General features: G+C 38.8%; 1 protein-coding gene across 1 annotated transcript in view; it reads right to left on the bottom strand.

The window, feature by feature from the left end:
• LOC106925041 (integrin alpha-5-like) overlaps window positions 1-17,904 on the bottom strand; it is a 49,217-nt gene that overhangs the window by 20,749 nt on the left and 10,564 nt on the right. The window contains exons 3-17 of the mRNA XM_088005316.1: window positions 14,813-14,913; window positions 14,334-14,461; window positions 14,185-14,242; window positions 13,252-13,297; window positions 13,037-13,162; window positions 10,271-10,315; window positions 10,087-10,130; window positions 9,910-9,966; window positions 8,279-8,331; window positions 6,628-6,836; window positions 5,885-6,076; window positions 5,757-5,802; window positions 5,152-5,265; window positions 2,334-2,389; window positions 1,726-1,883 (exon numbers count right to left, since the gene is read on the bottom strand). Coding sequence (XP_087861442.1) covers window positions 1,726-1,883; window positions 2,334-2,389; window positions 5,152-5,265; window positions 5,757-5,802; window positions 5,885-6,076; window positions 6,628-6,836; window positions 8,279-8,331; window positions 9,910-9,966; window positions 10,087-10,130; window positions 10,271-10,315; window positions 13,037-13,162; window positions 13,252-13,297; window positions 14,185-14,242; window positions 14,334-14,461; window positions 14,813-14,913 — 1,433 coding nt within the window. The remainder of the gene's footprint in view (window positions 1-1,725; window positions 1,884-2,333; window positions 2,390-5,151; window positions 5,266-5,756; window positions 5,803-5,884; window positions 6,077-6,627; window positions 6,837-8,278; window positions 8,332-9,909; window positions 9,967-10,086; window positions 10,131-10,270; window positions 10,316-13,036; window positions 13,163-13,251; window positions 13,298-14,184; window positions 14,243-14,333; window positions 14,462-14,812; window positions 14,914-17,904) is intronic.

Below are 17,904 nucleotides of genomic sequence, written 5' to 3'. Positions count from 1 at the left end.
GTGTAGTTGAAGTCAAAACACTGATAGGTTCACACCTGGGATTTTCCACTTTCAGGGCTCAGAGATGTAAAGACAGATTTCCAAAGTTTATATCAATTGATTTGAGGCTGTGGGCTCAACAAGGGCTGTCACGATTCCTCCAATGATTGAAATACTTCAATAGTTAAAATTCAAAGCAAATTATCTGCCTAATTTAAGCTTTGTTAAATTATATTATGAGCTGTTGACCAACTAGCAGCATAATGTCCAATTTTCAAGTTTGATCCAGGGGGATTTCACTGATTGATGATAATGCTCAGGTTTTTATCGTTTATGGAGGACCAATAGGAATCCTTAAAACGTATAGAATACGGAGCTGCTGTCTAGTGGCGGGTTCAGAACAAACAGCGTGAAACAGTAGACAGCAGAGAGTAATTTTCTAAACTACAGAAATGTAATTGTTAGGGGTGTACAAATATGAAAATTTGGACCAATTTTGGCAGTATTAATATCAGATATATTAATGCTCCTATGGTACATGTACTGACATGTTTACATGCATCACAGGCAAATATTAGTGACTGAGTAACATTTAAAACCTCAACAGAGTCCACACCTCCAGGAAACCATCATTAACAGCAGAGAGCTCTGAGCCTCTGTACGAAGCGAAGCGTGGAACACGATGCTGCTCCTTACCAAGCTACTCATGTTCTTAACTTGGAAGAACTTTATGTCACATTACATGATTTCTCATTTTTTTCATGCTATTCAGACAACTTTAAAGTAATGATATGCAGAAAAGTCAGAAACTGAGGACTGAAGATGTCTGACGCAGACTGAGACAGTCTTCATGGTTAACATTAGCATCTGCAAAACGTTTCATATGTTTGGCAGCTTGCCGTTAGCTTTTGCTAATTTCTTTGTGTTTAGCGGTTTGGCATTAGCATAGCTAAGGTTCTTGTTTAGCCCATTGATACTTAGTGAACTTGACTTTTTGGTTAGCTGTGTCCACCATTGGCAATAACTATTGCCAATTTTAGTGCAGAAATTAATTTTCCATGACAACCATGGACAATTATTAGTAAATATGATTTATATGGGTTCAGTTATGTGTGATTTGATACTAACAGTATTCACCTGTGATAAATATTGGCAACTTTAGTGCAGAAGTGAATTTTGCTTCATGACCATGAAGGCCATGATGAAAAATAGTCGCCATCTTTAATTTTTCAATGATATTTTTTTCTAAAAAAGCAACGTCCTGGGAACATTTGTGCCAAGTTAAGTGCTTGTAACCACGTGTGAAACTTTTTATGTAATATTCAATTATCTGCTGCACTATTTGTATGTCGCCAGCTCGGCTTCTTTCACAATGACCAACGTTCAGATCCGAGCTCTGTGTGCTCAGATCAGCTGTGTCGACCTGTCCTGCTTTGGACTCCAAACACGCTCAGTCACTGTGGTGAGTTTTTAAAAATGAGGGGACTGAACTAGTGACTCGTGACTCCAACCTTTAGCCAGTCAGGGACACACAGTCTTCTGATGTTGCATTTTCAGCCTGACTCCACAAAGTAGGTTCTAAATAAAGCGCTGGTACCAGGTAACCATTATTAGTGTAAAACTATTATACCTGAGTTCAGCTTCACTGAGTAGGTACTAGAGGAAAAGGGTCATTGGCTCACTAAACAAATCCTTTTTTATTGTTATTACTGTTTTTGGAGGGGAACACACAGTTTAAAGACTCACCCGCAGGTAGATTTTGGTTTCATGGCAGAACCTATCACCATTTGTAAGGTCTAGGGTCTTCAGCAGGGTGGGCTGCTGGCTCTCCAGGAACAGTGCCCTCCTCACAGACTCCTTCTGGTTCTGTTTCGCTCTGTCAAGCTGCACTTCCACCAGGAAGCCTTCAAAGTCAACACAGTGGTGGAAACAAGCATAGAAAAAAAAAGTCCATCATCTCATTGCTTTTGGAATGTCAATGTATGCATAGCCAAAGATAAACACTATGACTGAATGCAAACACACATGCACAGAGAAATCCTCTTTTCTCTTCTGTGCTTCTACTGAGAATCGCATAGAACATCATCACACACCACATTAAAAACGCAGCAGACACCAAAGACAATACAGAACGCCATACTTTAAATAAACACACACACACTTCTCTAAACCGTACCCTGTATTTACACAATTGCTCTTTCATCTTGATCCTAACTGCCAAATTGACCGCAGAGAGGTCCAGCATACTTGTGGCTGCACAACAAAAGCAAGGTAATGGGGACCATGTGTGTGTGTGTGTGTGTGTCTGTGTGTGTGGGTGTGTGTGCCACTGTGTATGTGTGAGCATGTCTTACCTAAATGAGAGGGGAGGTGCTTCCCATAGGCCTCCAGACAGAACCTGGTGCTCACGCTGCAGGTAGAACACAGAGCAAGAAGAAATGCTACTGCTGCTCATTCATTATCCATTATTTAGTCGTTGTTCAAGCACAGAGTTACAGTAATCTACAGTAACTGTTCAGGCTGATGTTCCTCCTTGACATGGATTTGTGGGTAATGTAGTTGGACGTGGTTTTGGGGAGATGAAACTGAGCTGAGAAATATATTTACAGGGGTGTGAAAAAGTATTTCTTCCATCCTGATTTATTTTTTTTTATGTCTATCAGATTTCAGTGTTTATGAACATCACTCTAAATATTAGTCAAAGACAACACAAGTAAACAGAAAATACATTTACTGACTCCAGTCTCAGGCCTGAGTACTGCCACACCTGCTTTTAATCAACACATCAACAGGGCCTGCCTGTGACTCGATGGGCAGAGCCGTCTTACAACCAGAAGGTTGCAGGTTTGATTCCAGTTTTCAAAAAAAAAACATTCAACCTCAATCTGTAACCAACAGTGATCCAAAACACACCATCTCTGAATATGTGAAGAAAATCTAAATGCAGACTTTGGAGTGGCCTAGTCAAAGTCCTGACCTGAATCCTATTGATTCTGTGGCATGAACTTAAGAAATGCCATTCCCTTGTGGCTAGATTAGAACAATTCTGCAAAGATGTGAGGCCAAACTTGCAGTTGATGCTGCTGGAGGCCCGGCCTGTTGTCCGCTTCGAGGGGGAATCAGGTTTTTCCTCCCTTAATAATAAATAACTGGATTTAAAAACTGCATTTTGTATTTTTTTGTTTGTCTTTGACTAATATTTAAATTGGTTTGATGTTGTGAAACACTGATGTGTGGCAAACATGCAAAAAACAACAACAAAAAAAAAGGAAATCAGGAACGAGGCAAACATTATGTTCCACCCCAGTTCACAGAAGTTTTTAATTCAACTGTGATCTGGATTTATTTTTATCTAGACGGACCAAAGCTTCAGAAAAACTCTTATCTTAATGTTGTTCATGTGTGTCAGAAGTGGAAAATAGTCCAAACTGATGCTAATTCATGAGATGGTTTCTGTGGTTCTGACTGACAGCAGCAGGTTGGAACAAGAACTAATGGAGCTGCAGAGGAAACAGCCAGCGAGTGTCAGGAAAACAACCCGTCTGTTCTTATCTTCCTTTCTTTCTTTTCATCTTCAAATCTGTGAAAAGGCATTTACCCCCCCTTGCAGATTTCTTCGTATTTTACTTTCCTATCACACTTAAATATTTCAGATAACCAAACAAATGTTTGTATGACACACAAAGACAACCTGACTAAATGATGATTTCATTCGTTTATGGAGGAAAACCTCTGCAGCCCAGCCTGACCCTACAGTGACCCTAACGACTGGTTGTTCCTCTCTTGCCATCAGGTGGAATTTTGGCCGACTCAGCTCTGCAGAATTATTTTCATTAAGCCACATTGGAGAGTTTACCAGCATGAATGGCCCTTCGCATCATCTCAAACATGTTTGTGTTCGTACTTCGACTAGGCCACTTCAAAACCTTCATTTTGTTTTGAATAAAGTTATTCCAAAATCGATTTGCTTTTGTGCTTTAGGTCATTATTCTGGCAGCTCTAGACTGGTGTTAGGTTCACGGCAGACGTAACAGGATGAACACCTTCCAAAAAGTTCCACTTTGACTCATCAGTTCCCAGAACAAGTTTTAAAAAGTCCTAAAACATGAATCTTTGATGTACTCTTGGGTCACTCGTGGTTTTGGTTTTCCCTTATGGAAGCCATTTTTGCCCAGTCTCTTTCTTATTGTAGAGTCATGAACTTTGACCCTAAATGAGGCAAACATATATAGTTTGAGTTTTGGTCATACAGTACCGTTTGAAAGTAGCCTCCTAAGAGCTGGTGGAAAACATATTTTTTTATTAAACCCACGTTTCTGTTTTACAAATGCATTTTTTTTTCATTAGTCTGATGCAATATCCCAATTTAGTATTTTTTTTCATTAGCTGTAAATGGAAAATCAGCATAATTAAAAGACATGAAAACCTTCAAACATCTGTCTGTGTTTAGTTCATCTATGTGATGTGTTTCACTCAGCGTTAAGGTTCCTGGAGTAAACAGACTTGTCCAGAATATTCTGATGTACTGAACGGCTCTGTGAGGAAAGTTTAATAGTCTTCCAAGTTTTGTCCATTTTTGATCTGGGCAATTTGTTTATGTAGATTTCTTTCTGTCAAAACAACGAAATGATGGATGTTGATGCATTTACTCTGCTTACCTTTGGTATGAATGTTTGTTTCATGATCTGAAACAGCTTAGTGAGAAAAAGCAAAAACAGAGCAAATCTGTGAGGGAGTGAATACTTTTTCACAACTCTGAATGGATAAATAAAGTAGAGGAGTAGAAGAGTGAAGTCATATTGTTGACCAGTAAGGGTTTCAAAAGTCAATGTGTTAAGCTCCTAACTGCACAACTATTTTCTGCTCTTTTTCCATCTTTCTTCCAGCTGCTCTGCCTTTTTTTCTTTCTTACATCCTTCTTGTTGCCAAGGCAACAAAAATAACAAGAAGAACTAAAACAGTACTTGCTTGTATTCGCTTAAAGAGATCAAGACGCCTGCCAATTTGGCTGATGCCACACACCAAATCTAAAACTGTTCCATACTTATGTTTTTTAAGTGGAAACTGTGGAAAGAGACTGAAAGCAGAATAACTTCTCCCACTCTGAACCAAAAAAAAACATCATTATGTTGGACAAAAACTAGATAAAATGGAAATAGGTAGAGTCCATACCAGGAAACGGAGATGTTTCTCTCTCCTCTGATGAGCGAACAGGTCTTCTCCTCCTGGTTGAACATGGCCGGCTGCACGGTGAGAGAAGCACTGGCTGTCACTATCGGCCGCGCTCTGATGGGAAACACACAACACAACTAAATGGCAAAGAAAATGTATGTAAACATCTGAGTCTGAATACGAACAAAATATAAAAAATACATTAAAAAGCAAATCCTGTTGGGATGTTCTACATCTCAACATATGAGAATCTCTCTTGTAATCCTATTTTTGTTTTGTAATTTATTAAATATCACAGTACAAAATACATTGTACGCTACATTAGCAAAAAAAAGCATAAAGTACATGTGTGTTTGAAGTTTTTCAGTCAGTAAACATATGGAAGATGAATCACCATCGAGCGTACTTCAGCACTTTGTCACAAAACAATAAAGGGAAAGTTCAGTCTCATTTTGCATCTGCATGTCACAAACAGCCACTGCTTTGTGTTGGGTCATTACATGAAATCCTAAAATTCACTTAAGTCCATTAAAATGTGACGAAATGTGAAACAGTTCACAGGGTGTCAGACACTCACTGTAAATATGCAAAGTGAGGAATCATACCTGTAAAGGACGGCCTTATCAAGGCCAAAAGCACCAACAATCAGATCTGCAAAAAGCAAAATGAAGACATCAAAGAAGAGGCTTCATAGGTAAAAGTTGCATAAATGACGAATCCCGCTCTCTCATACCTGGGTAGCCGTTCTGATCGATGTCCATGTCGCCTTGCAGAGCGAAGCCGAAGCTGGCAGGGAAAGAGCTGGAAGCCCATTGGCCAGAAAGAACCTGAGTGGGCGTGTCCTTCAGTCCTCCAGCATGACCGTTGTGGATGAAGACCATGCCCTGCTGGTGGTCTCCGCCGTACGGACAGCCGACGGCCATGTCTGATTTCAGACAACAACAGAGCAGCATTAAAGCTCTCCATTAATGTGTTTCTACTGGAACGTTGCCAGGCAACATGATGTGGCTGTAAATGTGAACAAGCAGCAAAAACTAGCAGATTCTCAGATGATATCAGGGATACTGACTTTTTCCTAATGGGATCTACTGCTTTTGACCTTTCACCCTTTCTGGGTCACACTCATTCAGGCAAAACATTCTGATTTCTCATCTTTACTAACTTCAAGTTTGATTGAGGAATATAGATTTATATCTCTCTTCTTCTATATCTTGAACTTCCACATATTTTGGGGGATTTTTTGTGAAAGACACAAGGTGAATACTCATCAGCGGTGGTCACACTAATAGCATAGCTAAAAATGGCCCAAGTCTTTTCTAAGGAAGTAGGTTTATGTCAAAGTGGCAAGATAAACAACTTATGACCAAAAACCCACAAATTTGCATACAGTTGGGGCGAGAAGCCGCAGGCATATATTTAGATATCGTATTGTATCTAGGGAGTCAGAACTTCATTAGGTAAAAGGTGCAGGTGTACCGTTGAAGCCGTCCTGGTTGAGGTCACCCAGAGGAGCCAGAGAGGTGCCAAACCGACCGAAGACCTGTGAGCCCAGCAGATGGGTCTGAGCCGGCTCCAGACGCAGCGGGCCCCTCTGGAGGTAAACGTACACCTTCCCCAGCTCCTCCAGACGCCCATTGAACCCTGGGTGCATGAATGTCGGAGCGCCAACAACCAGATCATCCAATCTGTCAACCGAGTGGAAAAGACAGGATTCTTAATAATGAAGACAGAGAGATGGAGGCATTAGAAAAGAGAGAGTATAAAAGCACTTTGAACCGTGTATCAAGGAAACAAAGGAGCACAAGGATTCCTGAAGAACAAAACTGAAACATTGACTCTTTTCATGTGACGTCTCACTTCAGAAAGGGGCCCGATGTGCCATGGCGGACATCAGAAAAACATATGAGTGTTTATTCCTGTAAAGCTGGATTACAGTATAAAAGTATTCATAGGGGGCCACAGGGTTGGCTATTTGATGAAGACAGAGGATGGTGACGGATACCAGCCAACAGTTGTAAGAACTGACAGCGCTCTGTGTATTTGTGTATTTGCAGTGAACGCTACTTACTTCGTAATAAGTAAAATTACTAAGATGCTATTAAGTATTGCATTTTCCCAAGGTATGTGTTTAATCATTAGTAGCCATGGGAAAAATGCCCGATCATCATGTAGCCTAACATGTACACAAAAAAAACAGTTAGTATCTAGACTTTTGTACACTTTTGAGCCTGCTCTGATGTAAGGAGAAACACTGTTTGAGGCGTCAGTTCAAACAAAGTTGGCAATTTTAGCTAATCAAAAAACACTCAGGAGGGAGAAGGTCTGCGTTCATGAACTAGCTATTTCCAACTTTTGTAAATACTGTTAGCTTATGAGCCCCAAGGAGGTGAGCTACTTCCAGACAAATTTAACTTCACTGCAAAAACACAAAATTTTACTAAGTATATTTTTTCTAGTTTTTAAAGTAAATATCTTAATACCTCTGAAATAAGAGAAAACTAACTGAAAAGTAATATTTTAGAACGATATAGAAGCTTTTTTAAAGTCAATACTTCCTTAATATTGATGAAAAAGTTCTAGTTATTGGCAGATTATTTCACTAAAAACATGGGTAAAATATATTGTTACAAGAATCATTTCGTCCAAGTACTTTTTCATCAATATTAAGGAATTATTGACTTAAAACTAGCTCATATACTTCTTAACTAGAAGTATATGCTTTAAAGTTGTTTGTATGTTAATTTTGTCTTATTTCAAGTTTACTAAGATATTTGCACTAGAAACTAGAAAAACTACTTGGTATGATTTTGTATTTTTTTCAGTGTTGTCTTGAACAAGTGGAAGCCATGGCTTCTTCCATCCTGGCGCCTCAACAGGGTGAACTGACACGGTTACAAAAGGTCAACAGAAGGAAGGAAAGTTTCTTGGCCTCTTAGATAATATAAGTCTACTCTTCATCTGCCTGGGAAGTGTTCAAAACTCCCTTGGTCGACAGCCGCTCCAGTGAAATCCCCACACACACATTTATCTTCTGTTTTAGCGTATTCTCCCTCTGCTCTTATTTCAACCATTTTACATCCCACTATATGGTGCCACCGTGTGCGTCACCGCGCCTCCATTCACTTACCCGTCGTTGTTGATGTCAGTAGCCGCTACTGCGTAGCCGAAGTAAGACCCCATCTGGAATACATTTCAAACAGGGTCGAGTTAGCCTGTAATCACACCACGGTGCACAGATCCCTCTCTTTTCTTTCATTTTCTCCTGCCTGTCCCTTTCATCTCCTGTCCCCTCCACCACTCCACAAGATTTGCTCCAAATCTCTCAATACCACAATCCCCTGGAGTCTTTTTTCTCCCTTTTCATGGAAGCTCAGCATTTGAGCTCCTGCAAGACTGAAGTAACACAAGGAGCTGGAGAACTGGGAGATTAAAACTGTTTCTGCACGACAGAACTGGTCCCTGGTTTACTTTTTGGGGATTAAATTCAAACAAGTAAATCATGTAAATTGTGTTATCCTGAATATCGTCACCTTCCTAAAATAATTGCACAAGTCATTTAGTTGCTGGTTTTTTTTCCCAAAATCACTTTTGCTTAAAAATGGTTTATGCCATTATTTTAGGAAGGTGATCCTGTTGTAAGAGAATCAAAATATAATATTTAATCATATTCACATAGAAAACAGCCAATCTGAAGCCCAATCAGAGCTCCTACATTTAAAGAGTTCAAATGTTTTCAGAGGCTTTGGAGAGATTTCTTTTAATGTTAGGGACATTTACCTTGACAACACTTCCATACTTTTCAAATGATATCTGTCTCACAAATCAAAACACAACATAACCTGAAGTGGGCGTCCAAATTAGCGCTGAGGTGAAGTGCTTTCTACTACGTTTTTAGCATCCAGACTAACTTACTTCGGCTTTATCTCAGAACATAAACCACTGAGACTGATCATATCAGGATAAAATACAGGTTCTGAAAAGCCATTGTTTGCACCGCATTTTATTTAGGGGTAAAGACGTAAATGGGGTAAAAACAAGTGCACGCTGCAGTTTTATGGTTTCATTTTTAGAACATTTCTAAATTTCACAATAATGCTCTACTTTGTGGTGAACATCACATAAAATGAAAATGTAATTGCATTACCGTTTGAGATGATATATGTGAAAAAGTTCAGGGAGTATAAATATATTTTCAAGGCACCACTATGTTGTACAAAGTCATCCTATAAATAACGGTGATGCTAAGCCTGTCACAATAAGCCATAGATCAATCAATCACATGACAAATTAAAATAGGCTCAATAATCTCCATTTGCTGGTTTTCCTTGTTTCTTTCTTTCCACTATTTGTTTACAAGTCAAGTAAAACGTGTTAGCGACAGGCCTATAGGTGAAAGAGAATTTAAAGTGGTCTATTAAAAATTGGTAAAGCACATATGACTTCAACATGAAACCCAAAAACCACCTAAAGCAGAAGGTCAGTGGTAGGAAGTTTCCCTTACTAAAGCAAAATGAATCTGAGTATGAATGGGGAACTTTGTGCTGCTGCTAAATTAAGCCAGTGACATTTCAGTCACTGAAATGATTCATCATCCCTGAGTGTATTTTCAGAATGTGGTTTAACATCCAAACCCGCCTCCATCGTGAAAGCAGCACCGTATTCTGTTTCTGGCTTTAGTTTAAGGCTTTTTAGGAACTTCCAGCAGCGCTCACTGTAACCTTTGACCCCTCTAAGGAGTCAAGCTCTGGAAACACATACCTGTTCACCCGTCAGGTTCAGCACAGACTTCAGGTCATTCCCACTTAAAATGGACACCTACAATCAAAACACGGATTGCTATTTTTATAGAGAAAGAAAAACAGCAATTTGACATCTTTAGACTTTTTTAAAGCTTCCATTTTAAAATGTATGGAACAGTAATAAGAAACTCCTTACTAAACCATACAGCATGAGTCCTTTTGGAACTCCTGCGATGAAATCTACAAACAGAAACAGGCAATCAGTCCTCGAGTTTGAAAAATGCTCCCGTTTCCTGAAAAGACTTAATAATCCCCTTCCGTTTCAACACAAACATGTGTGTTGTTACTTCGGCTCTCTGTACTGTAAATATGACCCTCACCTTCCTCAGCATCCCCACTGAACTCGCCGCTGGTCACAGAGTAACCTGCAGGAGAGGCGGAGTGGGAGGAGGACAGAGCAAGACATTGGAGATTCATTACAGCCACTACACGATTGCACAGTTTTGATTTCAAGAATAGAATTGCTTAATGGAAACACACCAGTATATATATATATATATATATATATATATATATATATATATATATATATATATATATATATATATATATATATATATATATATATATATATATATATATATATATATATATACATATATATATAAACCTTGTTACAGTGGTTTTTCAGCCGATTTGAAATTAGTTTATTTTGCAGAACTGCAATGGAAACACTATTTTCACATGACATGAGTCACATGATCAACAACCAGATGTTGCTGCTGGCACAAACCATGAAGAAGAAGAAGAAGACAACAGGAAGTAGCTGGAGGACAATGGTGCGGCGTGTTTTTGAATGACGTTGTGTGAACAAACATATTCATGTGATTTTAACTGTGTTTCACATGCGAAATCATGTCATTTTGACATTAGTGGGACATCGACAAAGTTTTACATACATCTGTGATGGAAACACAGCTGATGTCATCGACGACAACACTCTGGATGAGTTGAAGTTTTTGGTAAAACACTTCTAGTCATGACCAACAGTTCAGTTTTAGATGTCCTACAGAAACATTTCTTCCTCTAGAAGCAAAAAGTTTCCAGTTAGGGCTGAAACAGTTAATCGGAGTAATAGTGATAAATCGATTATTGAAATAATTGTCAACTAATTGAGTAATTAACTTATTGTTAAGCGGATCTGCTGCCACCTCTTTCCTACAGCAGATCCTGTTATGAATGGAAAAGCTAGTTGGCATAGCCAACGATGACAGTGGATAAACGGGTTGTTTCCAATTGTGAGTTGCTTCTCCACCATTAGCACATTTAGCAGTGAGTACATGAGTTTGGTTGACAGCACCAAGACCCTAAAGTCATTTTTCATTTTATAACATGAAAAATGACTCAAAAAGAGGTCATTTGCTTAAAGGAAAACATAGTCAGAGCAGGGAGTGAGGCAAAACTCTACAGAAAACAAACATTTTATATTTTAGAAATTTTAGATTAAAAAAAAGACTTTGTCTGTAAATATGTTCTATCCTGAAGTCCTCAGATGGCAGTTTTAGCTTCAGATTCTGTCACAAAAATGATCTTAATTATCACCTGCTGCACTTCGATTAACTGATCAATTATTAATCAGTTAGTCCAAAAGTCACCAGATCATCCCTGCACTGTACTGATAATAAGAAAAAAGGAATTGTTATTGTATTTTAGGCAATAAAATGTTCATTTTCTTATTCAGAAAATAACTGAGTTGTTTATTTAATTTTTAAATGTATTTCTAATATTGTATAAAATAAGCTTACGTGGTAAAGTGAAAAATCAGCAAAATGTGTCAAAGCAAAATTCCAATTAATTGTCAATGTCAGAATAATCAATAGTTGCACCAGAGCAGACCGTGGGTCTCGGCCCGGTTGTGTTCACAGTTCGGTGTGAACGCAGCTGCAGCCACAGCTTTCCTGCTGACAGACCCCTGACTTTCTGAGTAGGTGGTTACATTTATAAATGAAGGAAAAACATGCATCATCTTCACATTATGTTCTACTTTGGGGTAAGCCAATAAAATCAAGAAAAGTGCTTCTAGCAGAGTAAAATGTGAAAAGGTTAAGCGATGTATTAAATATTATATTTCGCTACGAGGATGCTGTCCCCATCAAATAAAAAAAACATTTTCTGACTCTAATATTAGTTTTCATATCTTAATAACATAAAACTGCACGTGGATTTTATAACATGAAAAAACTAAAATAAAAGATATTTCATTCTCTTATCGTCAGTTGCGATAAAGTCTGTATTTCTACCATGGAATAATCCAGGCCGTTGCTCCCGGCCAGAGGAGAGGATCTCTGATTGAGTGCTTACTGAAAGCTGACCACCAGATTGTGACATGAAGTATCTCGAGGGACGTCATGAGTCACACACATGCTGCTGATAGAACCATCAGAAAGGTCAAGCAGGAGATTTTTAAAGAGCATTTTTTGGGAGAATTTTCTAGTTGTGGAGTTGGCAGTTTTTGGGCGATAAAACAAAAATTATATCCATTGTGATAGATCAGTATTATTAGAAAATATGTCTGATAAAAATTTGAGAATTCCACTGAACTCTGATCCAGAATAGCAGCTCAACCAGACGTACTCGGACATACTTCTCTCTTCAGAGGTCGGAACGTCGTCATGGATGGCGAACTCAAAGAAGACAGTTGTGTGGCAGTTCTTAAGAAACAGGGATAGGCCCCAACTAGCTTATCAAACTTGCTAGCGTCCATTAGGATTGTGGGAAATGAAAAAATTTGTCACAAATTCCTTCACGGTTGACTATGAAATTTCAACCAACAACACAGCAGGGCTGGACGCCCGAGTATGTGGGGCCTTTACTCAACAGGCTGTTTCTAGGTAACCAAAGTGTGAGTGAGATAACTATTTCCACCAACCTTCGTTACACTTAGAAAAGTTTGACCATATTCTACTTAAAAACAAACTATGGGAATAAAAGTCTTTTCTCTGCCTACATCCCCCAGAATGCCATGCGGTTTTTTTATTGGAGTTGAGTGAAATTATTGAATATTCTAATGGACATATTATCAATTGATATTGTCTGAAGCTTAACTTGGTGTTGGAGCCTGATTTGATTCAAATGTGCTTTCTCACCCAGGTAGCTGTCGTCGTAGCTCCCCTGGACCTGCTGGGTCTGAATCTGTCCAGCGACTGACAGCAGGAAGTAGGAGGGGTAGTAGGCCTTAACGATCTCCTCTGTAGAGGCTGAAATCAGCTGACCTAAAAAAGGTTCAACGACATTTGACTTTTTAGGTCAAAATCCATTTTCTGAAGGGTTTTCATGTTGTTTCACGCTCATCTCAGCTCACCTTGCCAGTAAAAGCTGCCAGGTCCTCCAAGAACAACCCTTCCATCCTGTAACACACACACACACACACACACACACACACACACCCACACACACACACACACACACGCACACACACATACACACACACACACATGTTTGTTATGCTATCTTTGTGGGGACTTTCCATTGACTTCCATTCATTTCTACAGCCTAAACCTTACCTTTACCCTTTTCCTAACCCTAACCATCACATACCTAACCCTAACCCTAACCAAAACTCAATTCATACCTTAGCCCTAACTCTGACCCCTGACCCAAAAACAGGGTTTCCCCACAACGATTGGTCCCCACAACGTAGTATATGTCAGGAAAATCGTCCCCACAAGGTATTACAAACAAATGCACACACACGCACACACACGCACACACACGCACACACACACACACACACACACACACACACACACAACAGTAGCTCCTGAAGTCCAAACAAAGTCTGCAAGAGTATACTGTGCCTCGTAAAAACTTAATACACCTTCAAGTTTTCCACATTATTTTTATTAATAAAGTAAGAAGCTTCAGTGTATTTTATTGGCTTCATAAGCAACCAGTCGTTCACTGGAGCATACAGACTAAAAATAACATCTCAAAGCTAAACATGTAGCAGCTAACGCTAATGTCAGCAGCATTTCTAAAGAAGTCCCATGAATGATCAGAAATTCCTGAAACTCTGGAAAGATGAATGGATAGAATAACACTTTACTCCAACCTGATGAAAATCTCTTATGTTTCTTCCACTTTAGTATTATACACTGCTTTCTGCTTGTCTACCACAATAAATCCCAATAAAATGATTTAAACCCTTTGAATATGTATATCACATATCATTTTCAAACAGAGCAGAAACACGATTAAAACAATAAGTGAACAGCAGAGCACATAATTGCTGTACCTTGGTAAAGTCAGCACTGAATCCTCCCTGACAGTAACCCTGTCCAGCAGGGCCGTGTCTTTCTGCAGCGAGAAACACCAAAACATGGCCACAGCTGTTACTTAGTGTTGCAATGAAACAGCTAAGAGTGGGTGAGGTTGTATAGAAACCTGCCTGTTCTGCAAGGGGCGAACTCCACAAAGGTTTTGAGAGCGTCAACAGAGAGGTAGCAGGTTCCTGTGATGTCAGAGAACGGCGTGTCATGTTCCGTCCTCCAGTAATACCTGGGAGCACAGGCCTGGACACAAGAGCAGCACCGGGTTAATTATGAGAATAAAACAGAAACGTGAAAAAATAACAAATCTGGCATCGTTAACAAGGAGAGAATGTCCAGAAATCCCAAATTATCCAAATAAAAATTTTGAAATAAGCCTACAAGAGATAAAAAGCTGCTGAATTTGTTACCTTTATTTCACCAAAAAACCCAAACTGGAACTAAACTAAGGAGGAAAACAAATTTTGTGGTTTATGAGTAATAATTTATTGGATTAAAATTTGTTTGATCCAATGAAATAATTTCCACTTCAACCCTCTGTCAGTATTGGAGTATAGATTAAATATTATACAAGTGTTACTTCTCTAGTCTTACCAAGATGCTGTTACCATGGGAACGCACAATAGCTCCAAACCACTGATGAGACTTGAACTCAACTTGAGTGTTCACACCATTTATATAAAAATGGCGGTCACCTGCAGAAACACAAAGGAGAGAAGAAGTACATTCAGAAATTCAGAGTTTCATTCAGGCAGCAGCCAGAGCCTCCTTTATCTGGACCCCTGGTAAAGACGACCACTGAAACTTTACACCTGTCTTTCACTGCAGCAGCACAAAACAGCTGAGTCTGTTTGGAAACAGAATGGCGGTCTGGACGAGCCGATCACATCAGACCTTGAAAACTAATTAAAACAACTTTGTTCTGGTATTTTTTGTCTATATATATATATATATATATATATATATATATATATATATATATATATATATATATATATATATATAGATAGATAGATAGATAGATAGATAGATAGATAGATAGATAGATAGATAGATAGATAGATAGATAGATAGATAGATAGATAGATAGATAGATAGATAGATAGATAGATAGATAGATAGATAGATAGATAGAACACACCTCTTAGTTCAGCCCTAATACTCACCAGGGTTGTTAGTAAGTCAGTCCACATCTGTAGATGGAGGCTGCTCTCTAATTTAGTAACCATGTCATCGCTGTGTTGTGCATCTGTTACTGTTTTCTTTTTTCTTTTTTACATGGATGTATTATGGCTTTGTTCCAGGGCTCTGCAGCTTTAATCTGCTTTCTATGACATCAAACCTCTCGCAGAGATCATGCTGTTCCTGCAGTCCGAATGGCTGTTCTTCATAGTCAGGTTCTGTTTTTAGATGAGCCCTGGCACTAAGTCAGGAATAATAACTTCAGGGAGAGTTGAAGTAAGAAAGTCTGTGTTGATCTCTGGCAACCATTTGGAATTAAGCAACTTGATTAAATATCCCATCTCCACAAAATGTTGCTTTAAAAAAAATAACATTCTGCTGTAGGGTTGGGCAATATGGACATCTATCACCATATTTCATGGTACTATTGTGATAATGATGATAAGAACAACTTATTACTTCTATTTTTAGGGAACTGTATGACTGTGACTGCATCACAGCAATCATAAGTAGTGCTCTCGAAAAACATTCCTTTTGTGAAACGCTTCTTTTAGAACACCGGTCATAAAAAAGAAGTCTGCTTTGAATCACTAAGCTGCACACAGTAACTGCATTTAATCATGTTTTTATGTTTATTGGTATTTTTTATATACTTTCAATGAAAAAACTGTGGAGAAAATAGCAAAACTAAAAAAAAACAGACAACGCAGACAGTTGGAGGGTTTAAGTAGTAATGGTGAGTTCACAGCAAATGCGTTACGCACGTCAAACACGCGTCAGACACTCCAAGTTCGGCGCTTATACACTTTGAATGCAGATGCTTGACATTTTGCTCTACACCTAGCATTTCACGAGTCTGGTTTCCATTCAAAGTCTATGTGGAGGTGCTTGGAGGGCATGTCAGACACGTCAAGATCACACTAGCTGTTGTTTTCTGTTGCCGATCTATTTGTTGTGTCAAACGCTTTAAATCACGTGTTGTTAGATGCGTCTCAACAGGGCCTCGATGCGTCTCCACATGGACTTTGAATGGAAACCAGATGCACCTGATGCACAAAATGCATTTGGTGTAATCAAAAATCTTACCATGATAAGGTAGGTACATCAGCACCTTACTAATCCATGTGGGATTTTCCCTCAGGGAAATTGTAAAATTTATCACGATAAATGATAAAAGATAAACGATAAACGATACAATAAACGTCCACCCCTGTTCTGTTGAAACGAGTTGCATCAGAAAGTTTTCATGTGTTAAACTTAGTGAGCGTTGGAAAAGATTATGAAGCTGTAAGATTAACGGCAGAAAGAACGCTGACCATCCAGATGTAAAAAAAAACCAGAAATCTCCTCAGCGTTGTATTTCCCTCAGACTGCCTGTGTTTGTAAACATTTTTTTGGGTGTGTATTTATGCACGCTGGGTTTGCACTTGCACTGCGTAAACTCCATGCTTACAATAAGCTCCACCCTGTGATCCTCAAACAGCGGTCCATATTGCTTCCTGCATTGCTGATGGAGCCAATTATTTTCCCAGCAGGGTCGGACGTGGCCCACGTCCTCTGGGGTCCTTGGCCCATTATGAGTTTGAGCTCATTTAACATGTGGCCCAGCAGAATAAAACAAAACTAAAAAAAAACTGCATTCATAACCCTTTCACCCTGGCTGGGGTTGGGTAAGAGATTTAAGAATCATTAAAACACACACAAAAAAAACATAAAGAGCTGGTTTGAACCTGCAGGTGAAGGGGGCAGCAGCTGGACTTTCTGACTGCTGGGTCAAGCACAGGGTGGTTAACTCAGGACGGTTCTGCCACTTTCATAGCTGAACAGAAAGAGATGATCATCCACTAGTGCAGCTGACTTCACTAGAGGGGAAAGTGACATCGTAACATCCTGGATGGCAGTATGTGTTCTGAAGAAACAAACTGCTAGAGTTTAATCTTACATGTAATCGTACATTTTACTTGTATTACTTTTAATGAATATTTCAAGACATAAATTATGACTAACAGCTAAAGCACAGTTTTCCAAAAGCGTATTGCTGTCTCAGAGGAACAGGCTGTGAACATTTCCCCAACAACCTCAGCAAACATGTTCTGTTTACTGGTTAGCTCACATAGCTAGTTAGTATGACTGTCACTTTAGCCTTAGTGCTGTCGCTAAGCTGTAGTTGGGAATAAACTTAAATTCCTGCTCAACCAATTGCCTTATTAATGTTTACTGACTTAATATATTCATAATACTACAAATGTTAATTAGTAATTCTAATCTAAATGTTGGATTTTTTTAAACAAAGAATAGCTCTGAAAACATATATTTACAAACTTTTCTGCTTTAGAAAATGTGTATAAATTTACTATGGAATAAATATAGTCTAATTAGAATCTGACTTTTTTTTTTTTACACTGAATTTATAACCCTGAAATTTTACCTTGTCTATTATGTGTATGAAGTTTTTATTTTACCTTAAAGATTTGTGTCTCCTAATAGTTAACTGTGACCCAATG

The sequence above is a fragment of the Poecilia mexicana genome, unplaced genomic scaffold, assembly GCF_051168715.1.
Source record: "Poecilia mexicana isolate PSO_F unplaced genomic scaffold, ASM5116871v1 scaffold_5, whole genome shotgun sequence".
Classification (NCBI taxonomy): domain Eukaryota; kingdom Metazoa; phylum Chordata; class Actinopteri; order Cyprinodontiformes; family Poeciliidae; genus Poecilia; species Poecilia mexicana.
The sequence above is the reverse complement of the archived record's forward strand: the minus strand, read 5'-3'. Positions and strand labels throughout refer to the sequence as shown.